At 36.4% G+C, this 12,457-nt stretch overlaps 1 protein-coding gene across 1 annotated transcript in view; it reads right to left on the bottom strand.

The window, feature by feature from the left end:
- Positions 1 to 12,457, bottom strand: part of LOC138692785 (enolase-phosphatase E1-like) — a 66,757-nt gene that overhangs the window by 26,821 nt on the left and 27,479 nt on the right. Inside the window, exons 3-4 of the mRNA XM_069815991.1 lie at positions 12,241 to 12,431; positions 8,630 to 8,762 (exon numbers count right to left, since the gene is read on the bottom strand). Of these exons, the coding sequence (XP_069672092.1) occupies positions 8,630 to 8,762; positions 12,241 to 12,431 (324 nt within the window). The remainder of the gene's footprint in view (positions 1 to 8,629; positions 8,763 to 12,240; positions 12,432 to 12,457) is intronic.

Raw genomic sequence — 12,457 nt, 5'->3', positions numbered from 1 at the left:
TTCAGATAATAAAACTTATGAGTAGATATTAAATTTATACACTCTAAAAGCAAAGATGTCACCGAGTATACTAGATTGGAATTCGTCACCTGAATGCAAGAACTAGGTAACTTGATTTTTCATATTTTGTAACATTGCTTATTTACTTATTTATTGCACCAAGGAAAATGTCTCGTTTTCTTGTACCTATTTGTTATATTGGAAAATAGATGTCGCTGGTATCGTTCAATCAGTTACTTAGTTCTTGAATTACATTTTGTGCGATTTTTGCTATGCTATAGAAGAGGTAACTAAAAAACGCAAATTTTCGAGTTACCTAGTTTTTGCATTCACGTGACGAATTGGTGTCAATTGAGTTCCTTAGTCTTAATTCACAAGTCCCCGAAATCTAGCAATAGGATAATGAGTCACATGGACTGAAGCATGTACAGTGGGTGGCCAACGAATTAAGAATTTTTTTTGACTGCCTCCGTCTGCCTCTGTGGTCTGGTGATCAGCATGCCGGCTTCAAGATCTGGATGTCCTGAGTTAGATGCCCAGGCTCGGCTCTTGGGGAATTTTCCTTGCAGAACAAAAGTTCCCTAATATCTAGATAGTCTGGAAACTTGTACGATTGCAAGTGTTCTGGGTTCTTAACTAACCTGCCATAAAATAAAATTCAATAGGACTGTCACAGGGCAGAAACCTGGACACATGTTTCACTGTCACATTGTTGACAATTAAACCATCTGTGAGCTCAACCTGAAAGTGGTAAGAGATGTTGAAGAGTTAACAATGAATTTTTATATTAATTTCCGCATTAATAGATGTACTAGGTGCATATAAAGGTAAAAAAGGTATCCCTGTAACATGCCATGAAGGCACTTGGGGGGCATGGAGGTAGAGCCCCATGCTTTCCATGACCTCGGCACTAGAATGAGGTGGTGTGGTCAGCACCATGCTCTGACTGCCTTTTACCCCCGGGAAAGACCCAGTACTCAATTTTATAGGAGGCTGAGTGAACCTCAGGGCCGTTCTGAAAGTTTGGCAACGAGAAAAAAATCCTGTCACCACCTGGGATCGAACCCCGAACCTTCCAGTCCGTAGCCAGCTGCTCTACCAACTGAGCTACCACTAGGTGTGTATAAAGTTCTTAATTTAATTTTATCAAAACAAGAAATTCCTAATTCGTTGTCCATCCTCTATACCTTGTAAACCATGTGCTCATGTATTAAGACCATTAATGCTGTATTGTTCGCAACACCTGTTTTGTTCACCACAAATTCCACCCAGAGATATCAAACCCGGACCCCTATATGAAAGGCCTGTGTACTAGTACTGTAAGTATGTTTTTTATGTTGGTGTAACACTATCTGAAAGTTCTTTTACAAGGAATATCATAAAATATAGGATTGAGAGTAGATTGCACTATGTAACATATTTTGTGCGAGATCGTGCGTATTTGCTTGTTTTCCGCACAGAACCAATATGCGGTAAATGTGAAATACCACATTCAGTATTCCCAACATAACACACTAACAATTTCCCTCTTCTTACCGCTTAAGCGCGACATTCATTTTACTGCTTTAGGCTTTTAACATATTATTTTTAGAGACGTTTAACATAGTAATAATTATAAATTGGAAACTTACCACTGCAATTTCACCTAAATTGCAATGTTAATTATTGTTTTTAAATATTTGCAAAAATTAAGTAAAGTCTACTACTCCACGAAACTTATTGCATTCCAGATACAAGTAACATTAAGGAAGCCGTGAAAAAATAAACGAGATTCCAGATGCCGATGTTACTACTGCAATATGTTATATAAATAATATTGTTAAAATATTAAAATGAAAAATAAATCATTACATAACCTTAACGTTTGTTTTGAGTTCGCATTTATAGACTGGGGGAAAAAAAAGACAGACGTATATCACGGCCTGCTGGAGTATAGTAAACACAGAAAACATTTTACAGCAACAATGTTGAAGAAAGATATTTTGGTGTTCCGAAGTTGGCGTCATTAAACAGAAACCAAGATGGAGATTTCATTGCAACTAATTAGAAATTCGTCTTTCAGGTATGTAATAAACGATCTTCGCACAAAATAATTTACGATACACGAGCGGTATGTTTGTTTTCATGTTCTCGGAAATTAAAAAAGCTCAACTACGTTTCGCTTTTTCAATCTTTTCCTCGAACATGAAAACGTCAACATACTGCTCTTGTAACGTATATTACTATTACCAAGGCTGCAAAAGGGTATCTGTCGGATACAGGGGGGAGAGCCATTAATCCTTTCCATTGAAGGCTTTAAGGAACCAACCTGGACAAATACCCAATGTCCCATCCCTACCTTCCCGTGGTGCAGCTGTTAGTAAGCATCATTTTACGAGCTGAACTAAAGGGAGGGACTACTCATCCATTAGCACTGGTCAGCTCGATGAGTTATTGACTGAATTTGGTATAATTTTCCTCTATTCAATACCTAATTCCCTCTTTACCCTTTCCTATCCAGTCCTCTGACTGAACTCTTACTTTCCTTGACCCCGACGGCATTAGAGCATTCGAGGCCTAGGGGTTCATTTCTCTTTCCTTCCTCCTCTTTCTACTTTTCTGTTCCTAGTGCTGACCTGCTATGATACTAAAATCGTCCTCCAGTGGCTTAAGGAGGGAAAGCTGGTGATCAACAAGATCTCCCAGCTAGGTCCAATGGACCCGTCGACCAACAGCAGGTGTGGTCCTCCAGACATTCTGGGGGTTGTGTGTGAATGAAGTAGCCACCAAAACGTTAAAATATGGTGTTCACTTAAATCGGCTACAACTTGCCATTTAACTCCAAACACCTCAAAATCTGTGCTTCAGTGGCTGGTCATGATAATATCTTTGAAAAATATTGGAGTGCAAGAGGTCAAATGACTTTATTGTCAAACGCCTGGCATTAGAAAACAACAACAACAACATATTTTACCAAAGTTGTTGGTCAACTGTCCGAAGACAGGTTTAAACTTCACAAGTGACACCAATAAGGCATCACTCACGAGGAAACTAAGCTAGGAGATAATATGGTAAGGTGGCCAGTTCCTTTCCCCTTCCACTGCATACATCACTGACTAGTTACACATTACACTAATCAGACTTCAGATGTATACAAACAATTGTTCCTCCTCTGACACATAACGCCAAGTGAGATGCACAAATCAGCCAGGATCTTAATAAAAGATAACCTAAAATTAAGGAACAAGAACCATCAGCCTCCATTTACAGCAGGGGTTCTCAACCTTTTGAAGATTGTGAGCACCACCCACTAAAGGGCACTATGGAACTGAATAGGTTTAATGGGCTTATATCAATACATAAATACAATAAATACACTTTAAAACATTTACAAGGATAACAATATCCTTGAATTTGAATGTTACTCAGAATTTCACCGATATCCAAGGAGAAGTCAATTGTAGCTACACATAAATAGTCCTGCAGATGTGAATTAGTTAATCGTGATCGTGTTTTCTTCTTTGAGAAAGTTTTTTCACATAGGCAGTTTCTCAAAAATTTAAATTATGGTTTATTTAACAACGCTCGCAACTGCCGACATTATATCAGCATCGCCGGTGTGCCGGAATTTTGTTTCACAGGAGTTCTTTTAATGTCAGTAAATCTACTGACATGAGCCTGTCGCATTTAAGCACACTTAAATGCCACTGACCTGGGCCAGGATCGAACTCGCAACCTCGAGCACAGAAGGCCAGCATAGTAGTTTGTTCCGAAAATACTCGTAGCCGAAGAACTCCGCAGTATTTGGAGTCCTTTCGTGTCTCCTGCTTGCCAAAAGCTATGAATTTCTTCTTTTAAAACAAACATTTTTGGGCTAAGGAGGATTGGAGGTTTTATCAATTGAAGTTCCAGAGGAGTCGTATTATTCACTGGAATAATCTTAATTTTTCTGATAAGTCCACACTGAATTGAAAGGGGTTCTACATTATGATACGAGGCCTATCAGATCTCTAAGATATTATACTGGATGGATAGGAACACTCTTTGTTTCGACTGTACAACAAAGTCTGGATTGAAAAAAGAACCTCAGGAGGGCCAGTGCTTGCAAGCACTTTTTTACTCGCATGCCGAGAGCACCAAGTTGAGAAAATCTTTTTTTTTAGCACAGTTATGAATAAATGAAGAGCAGTAATAGTACTGCTCTTCATTTATTCATAAGCATAGGCTTACTTAGCTACAATTAGTTCAAAATAATACAATATGCATATTTATTAAAAAGAAACAGAAAGGAAAAGGAAACGCCTGTGGATTAAACCACAGATTGCAAGACATGACAAAGAAAGTATCTATCAAAACTTACTACAAGAGCTACAATGCGAGAACTTGAAAAGTTACACAAATTATTTGAGAATGGATAGATAATTTTCTGTTTTGTAATCCAAGTGTCTTGTGTTATTACATCATAATTACTTTGATCGTAGAAACAGTCCAACAATATTTACATTCTGCCATATTGGTTTCAAGCTAGTCAGATGTTTTATAATATATAACAAGATGCACTTACATTTTACAAAAGATATTTTATCAAAGAAACTTAAGAAAACCCATTACACTCATACATTTTAAAATGTATCTTAATAAAAAACGTGAATGTAGGTATGTATGTTCTTCAGATACAAATCTACACGCTTTGACTGATACTTGCCAATGTTTGCACATTTAATCTTCATAACTAGGAGAAAAACATAGACTACATTAAAAATGGACAACCGGATGTTAAATTAATTAAAAATAAATGTGATCAAACATTCATGTACAATATTAAAATGCAGGATATTAGATATTATTTAGCAGGAGGAAATAAAATTTAATATTGTTAATATAGGGATTTAATGGTTTTTCGAACTACTTTTAGGGCCATATTCTCAATCGTAGTTTAAACTATAATTCAACTTATAGTAAGTTTAACCTGTTGTTTAAACAAAAAAAAGCTGTATTCTCATTTTCAGTTTAGCTGCCTTTCTTGGTTTAAATCACCAAATCTGCCAGTTTAAACCAGTAATACTCACTAGAAATTAAAGGACAACCAAAAGTGAGAAATAGTAATTTTCCGAGAGCCACAATGAATTTCACAGTATTGAAGCTTAACAAAACGCGCGGATTTTAAATAATGAAACTATTTTAGCTTTTTTTTTTTTCAGTATATAGTAACAGAATTAACACTTACACATTACTGGTATTTTGAAGTTGAAGTACTAATTCTTCTACCCTTCTCCAAATTCATATCAATACAAGCAGACTGTTTTGTTATTTTATTTGACCTGTATTCTGTTTTGAATTTCGAAATTTAGGAAATAAATTGTCACATACAGCTAGAAGGCACTCCTTAACAATCCCCACATCTGCAAATGGCTTAATTTTTGCTACATGGTACGGTACTGTAGTTGTCAATTCGGTTTTATATACAGTGGAATGCATCACTTTCTCTTCAGATATAAGAACATTTTAAACATTTTTAGTTTTTCTATCTTCGAATGAGAATGTTTTGAATACTTATCAAATTTAAATGCACGCTATTTTAATGTCTATTAAGATAAAAACGTTTATAATCCATTATTATTATTATTATTATATCAAGACATAATAAGCACATGAGGATGGTGTTGAACAGAAACATCCTATGTCGAAAAATTCCATTTTAAAGGAGAGCAAAAAAAAAATTTAATGCCTTGATAACAAACAAATAATATCTTTCATAAGAGGATATTTTAAATCTCTTCTTGTGTAGTTTGTATCCATGCCTTGATTTAAGATGTGTCTGCAGAAGGTTCGAGAAGGCTTCTTTGATAGAAATAAATTATGCTCTCATTTTATTCTTTTTTTTTTTACATGCCAGGTTGTTGTTCAACACCATCGATAAGACATGACACCACCATTTTTTTTAAAGACAAATAATCAGTTCAAGTGCTGCAATAAATGTGTTTGAGAGCTGCATGCGGCCCGCTGGCCGTGTATTGAGTATCACTGGTTTAAACTATGCAAAACAGTTTAACTTCTTACTGTGACCCAATAGCACACTGTTTATTGAAGAAAAATATCTAATTATTGTGAGTGATGAAGGAATTCATGGAGATTTTTAGTGGCACTGAATATGAAGGACTAGGGATTTGACCCCAGAGCAAAAACTTCTAGGCCTAAAGTAATTTTCAAGAAGGTAATTAAAGTGAATTTTTTAATTGGTTTAGGCTCCTTAAGGATAATCTGCTACACGCACACTTGATACTAAATCAATGTAGTTATACTATTCTTGTTTCTTAATAAAATATGCAAGAACACGAAACAAAACCTTGATATTAAGATTATGCAGTGAATGTCCTATACGTTTGCTGATATAATCTGTAACTATATAAACAAATCATTTTTCAAACCAGTCACACTATGCCTACAAGTGAAGAAATCAAATTGCATATTTCAATTTTTTTTTTGCATCATAATACAATAAAATGAATATTTAATTTAAAAGATATTAAGTACATTATTGATCTTAGATACAAAATAAGTTCAAATAAATAATTTATCAATAAAATTAACACACAGTTTTAATATTGAACCATTAATCAGAAATCCAGGATTACCAACTGAATGGTTTAAACTCAACCTCAAGGCTTAAGTTTAAACTAATGTACCTTCTAGATAATGTTGAAAATGAGGAGCATGGTTTAAACCAGGCCTGCACAAGGTTTGCGCTCTCCGAGCCGGCTCACAGCTCATGAGCGGAATGCAGATATTAGCTGCGCTCTGTATAAGGGTGGACTGGAAGAAGGGGTGATCTCATACAAAATAAACATAAAAGGAAGTACTATTACGAGTGCTTATGAAATGAATTCCCGTTCAGTGTTTGCAAAACTATCTTGGACTATTATTAATTAATAAAGAAATATTTATTTTACAGAAATAATAGAAATTCTATAGCTACTTAAATGTACAATATCATTTTGTTATATTTTTATTTATCAGTACATCAAAACGAGGTTTTATGCTGTTGGCAGCTGAAAGGAACAGTAGCCTACTGATCATAATGAAACATCAGTTACAGATGTTCGATGCCTGCCTTTATTAAAGTTGATTATAGAAAACAGTTGCTCACAAATATAAATGTTGAGCCAAACATAGCAATCATTTTCACAGCCAACCTGTGTAGTCGTGGATATTATTGCTAATGTTTAGTCTTGTAAAACTCAACCAGGCTAGTAGTATTATTCAAACGGTCTTTAGCCCTTAGGTCACATTGAAGATCAATAAGTTCGAGCTGTAAATTGTTAAATGTTACGTTCTGTCTTTCAGGTTCCTCCATACTGTAGACTACTGTAGCAGTAGGTAAGCAACGTGAAACAGTTACTGAGAATAGGCCTACATACTGCACTCCACTAGATAATGGAGTGGTCGTTTCCCTCTCCTCTACCTATAGCAAGTCTATGTCATTCTGACGTATCTTCCTCTCCATTTTGGTGAGTGGTAAACACCGCTCTCCCGCTCCAAAGGAGCGCGCGCGCTTGTTGAGCGCTGTTTGTGCAGGCCTGGTTTAAACCATGGATTAAGATTTCAAGCAGTTTAATTAAACACGGATTAAACTGATACAGAGAATATATATTATTTTAATGTACCGAAGTACATATGATATTTCCATGCAGATATTCTGCGTCATCATACGATGAAAGAGTAATGGAACGGAGAAAAATTCTCTCCGGCGCCGGGATTTGAACCCGGGTTTTCAGCTCTACGTGCTGATGCTTTATCCACTAAGCCATACTGGATACAACTCCGACGCCGGTTAGAATGTCTCAGATTAAGCTTGGGTTCCTTTTAGTGGCCGCCCTCTGCACTACGTCATAGATGTCTATGAACGCAGGACCGAAGTCCACACATGTGCTGAGGTGCACTCGATATGAGTGACTAGTTGGCTGGGATCCGACGGAATAAGCGCCGTCTTAAATCACGAAGTGATTTACGCATATCATATATATTATTTTAATGTACCGAAGTACATATGATATTTCCATGCAGATATTCTGCGTCATCATACGATGAAAGAGTAATGGAACGGAGAAAAATTCTCTCCGGCGCCGAGATTTGAACCCAGGTTTTCAGCTCTACGTGCTGATGCTTTATCCACTAAGCCACACCGGATACAACTCCGACGTCGGTTAGAATCGTCTCAGATTAAGCTCCAACTCTTGGGTTCCCTCTAGTGGCCGCCCTCTGCACTACGTCATAGATGTCTATGAACGCAGGACCGAAGTCCACACATGTGCTGAGGTGCACTCGATATGAGCGACTAGTTGGCCGGGATCCGACGGATAAAGCATCAGCACGTAGAGCTGAAAACCCGGGTTCAAATCCCGGCGCCGGAGAGAATTTTTCTCTGTTCCATTACTCTTTCATCGTATGATACAGAGAATGTCCCTTAGAGGAAAACATTTCTTTACATTGATAACATGGAATATAGTGGCCTGCCTTTAAGAAGCAGTAAATCAGGTAAGAAAGAGGGTCTCTAAATATTCGGTGCTTTCTTGCTAGGCTGGTTAAAGCAATTATAAAGAACTACAGATTAAATATGAACGTCTAATGAAGTTGCTGTGGCAAACCTCACCTCCAAAAGATCACCTTCTTCAGTGTGTCCAAAGAGCAGCTTCTGAGCTTCCACACTACCAGATGAATAGATGTACACTTGTCGCCCATTGTGCGTCCAAGATTTCAGGGCAGGTGCCACATCAGAATAGATGCTGAAATTTAAATAAGTTTATGTTAATATTAGAGACAGGGGAGAAAGAGAGAGACAGGATTATTTTCTAAGAAAGCAATTTATGAAGTATTTATCCATAAAAAAAGTATTTTACATGTATCACATCACACAGTGAAGTCATGTATCTAAAATCAGAGGCAGAATGCGGTAATTGTTTCTGTTAAGGTACTGTCACACATCGCTACTTTTGCAGCGCAACTTTTGTACTGCAGTTGCAAAAGTTGCGTGTTGTGTTCACACATAAGCCAAAAGTAGCGTGCTGCACGCTACTTTTCGTGCTGCACAACCTGAGTGCTGCAAAAGTTGCAACTGGAGGTTGCGAGTCTGTTCACACACAAGGCGCTACTTTTACAGCTGCAGTCATGCTGCAGGTTTCCATCTCCATGTTGACTTCTCAATATACATTTTGTGGTTATGTTCGCATTATTAAGAAACTCATGCAAACGCTTCCTTACCTATTATTTGCTTTTCTGTCACATCTGGTATTCAGAAATTGACATATTTTTACTATAAAGCTTTTAAAAACGCCTATATACTTAAATGATAACCAACAGTATATTCACGTAATCAATGTTGGCAACCCTCTTGTTTGGAACTACGCTACTGAAAATTTAAAAAATGAATTATATCGTCAGCAGTTATGCTCAGACTGTTGTGTATTTAATAACTGTTACAAATAATTTATTTTCATCACATTTAACATTAAAATATATCCAAACAATAAAAGTATCATTGGCACATATGGGTGGTAACACTGGTTGCAACCGCAGCAAAAGTTTCAACAAAACCGATATCAAAAATGCTGCGGTTGCAACCCTGAGAACCCTGTTCACACGTCGCTACTTTTAAGCTGCGCGCAGCATGGAAAAGTAGCGGGCAGCAGGTTCGGCAGCCGCTACTTTTCGGGTTGCACCGTTGTTCACATGTCGCAGTACAAGAGTTGCACAGTTTTTTGTACTGCAGTGCTGCAAAAGTAGCGACGTGTGACCGTACCTTTATACTGCTATTAAGAACTTCAAAATGGGAATCTAAGCCTGAACATACAGAGTGGGCAGTTTACAAGTCCCGAAATATTGATCATTCAGTTAGCAGCCTGAGCCCCATGTAATCTCTGGCATTTCCATACATGAAAATGCGGCACTCTTCCCACCTGCATGTAGTTGTGAATGAAAATTCATCACAGTAGAATAGCTGTGTTATACAGTCGTAAGATTTCATTACAGAGTACAGCAGTATTGTCCAATGGTCAGATATTCACTGTGTTGTTATATATTCATCTTGAAGACATACATCAAGTGGAGAAAGATTTTAGAGGATTACATTCCAAGGCAGCTCTTATATTATCAAGTTTTTCTTCCAGTCAGTCACAGAACCTGTTTTATTAAACTTATCCACTAACTTTAATATTGTTTTTTGTATTGGAACTGGGCTGTTAGAAAATTTACATCCAAATACTGGTCTTGTTCTGCCACACAACTTTCTGCACTTGATGTAAGTCTTCAAGATGAATATACGACAGTGAATATTTTAACAACACTACAATTCTACTCTGATGAAATCTCACTCACGGTTAACTGCAGGTAAGAAGAACACTGCAATTTCACGGAAGGAAATTCTTACAACTGCATGAAGCTTGGGATGCCAAGCAATGTTTCAGGACTTTTAAACTGCCCACACTGCACTCTCTGAAGGCAAACCTATTCACGAACCATCAAGTAAACGTGGGGGGGGGGGGGGGGGAACTGTACTTCCGCTATAAAGACATTGATGGAAAAATATATTTTTAAAAGGATTTTTCAAAGAACTGGGGGAAATTCACAGATCACAGTGTTGTAAATAGCAAACAAATACTAAAGAGCTCTAGGATTGATGTTAAGATTGCAAAGAAAATTTAGTTCAGAAATAATACTGTGCACAAGGAGAATCTATTAAAAAAGTGTAATGAAGAGAGAACCTGTGTAATGCACTACGTTCTTATATTCATATGTATTTTTAAGTTAATATTTGTATATCGGAATGTATTTTCCTGTATGTGCTTTGATCCTGGTTGAATGGAAGAGAAGACCTGATGACCGTAATTCTGCCAGAGAAAATAAAACTATTATTAAGTGGTATACAGTTTTTATAAGGCAGTGGACCATCATTTGAGCTACATCAAATGGCATACAAACAGTTAGGACTCCAAAACACTGTTCCATTTCACTAACAATTTCGATAAAAGCAAAAATGATGTAAATGTGACAACTTATAAGGACGGACTTTGCTGAAATATAAATGCAGTTTTGATACAATGTCTGATGCAGATATAGCCTAGATTTTAAGTTAGTCATAAGCTCATATCTGTATTCAGAGAGCATAAAGGAATCAAATTAAACTGCAAGGCTGATTTACACTGAATTGAATTCTAGATTTAATGTACAATTTATAAGAACATGACCTTTTAAAAATATACAGTTAGCTAAGTGTAAAAGATTTGTTTTTTTTTCTCAACAATCTAAACATAGTTTTAAAAATATCTTAAAGAACTAATTATCAATGCGCATAAAATGCACTCAAATTTGAGAATGTATAAGAAAAGAAATAAGTACAGTAGAACCTCTGTTATCCGTGGTAATGAAGGGGGTGAACTGAATGATAATCGAAAAAATCGGATAATCTGTATCCTAAAATATTTTCGTAAATTAAGTGAATAATACTTGTATTTCATAATTTCCTCTGTGATGTTGTGTGTAAATTACAAAAATTGTGGGCGCAGCATGCATTTTTGCAATCTTTGTGTTAAAAATACTGTCTACTGTAGTACACCCCTTCCGAACCATATTGGGGACACAATATTTTGTTGTCCAGGAAACTGGGGAAGTTTCCCCCCTTCCAAACAAATTCTAAAGAACAGTAGCAGTCAAAGCCCTCATTTAAAAAAGTAGTTATCAAGCATTTTATATTACTTCTGTTGTGCGAGGTGAAACCTTCAGTGAAATGAGGAGTGGACTTCAGAGTTTGTTCCAAACTATAAAAAAATCAAACTTACTAGTAGGGCCTACTATTATCAGTTTGCTTAGAAATAGATTTAACAGGCCTATATAAAAAGAAGTAAAATGCATTCAAAATGATCTATAAGTTCTTCAAAATATTAAAAATGACCAAAAAAATGCCGAAAAAAAAAAAGTAAAAAATGACCTATTAGTTAAAGAGAGGCAAGAAATCCAATATAAAAAATTAATTTTTATGTTAATATTAACACGGAAAGGATTTCTATTTTAATAGGCATTGTCCCGATGTGAAAAAAATAACTTTTCACCAACATCTGCTCCCGAGTGATGTTATATGAATCCAGAGTACCCAAGATAACGATGAAACTAGAATGGAACCGATCATACGGTCTAATCCATGTAAGGAAGAAGACAAAGAGGGGAAGGAAGAAAAAAACGATGAAATGGAAATATGTCACAACTACTTACTGTCCTTTCAGCTTTCCATTTTTATAACCTTCTCGCATGATGTGACCTTGAAGCTGTTTCAAAGCCTTTGTTTTCCTGTCTAAATCCATTTGCCACAGTACATTTTTCATCACAGCTTCTACTGCACTATCTCCATTATCTTCAGGAATTTTAACTGCGCCATCCACATTATCACTCTCATCCTGTTTAGCCTGGTGGATAAAATATATGCTATTTA

This window comes from Periplaneta americana, chromosome 17 (assembly GCF_040183065.1).
Source record: "Periplaneta americana isolate PAMFEO1 chromosome 17, P.americana_PAMFEO1_priV1, whole genome shotgun sequence".
Lineage (NCBI taxonomy): Eukaryota > Metazoa > Arthropoda > Insecta > Blattodea > Blattidae > Periplaneta > Periplaneta americana.
This window is presented reverse-complemented; position numbering and strand designations above follow the sequence as displayed.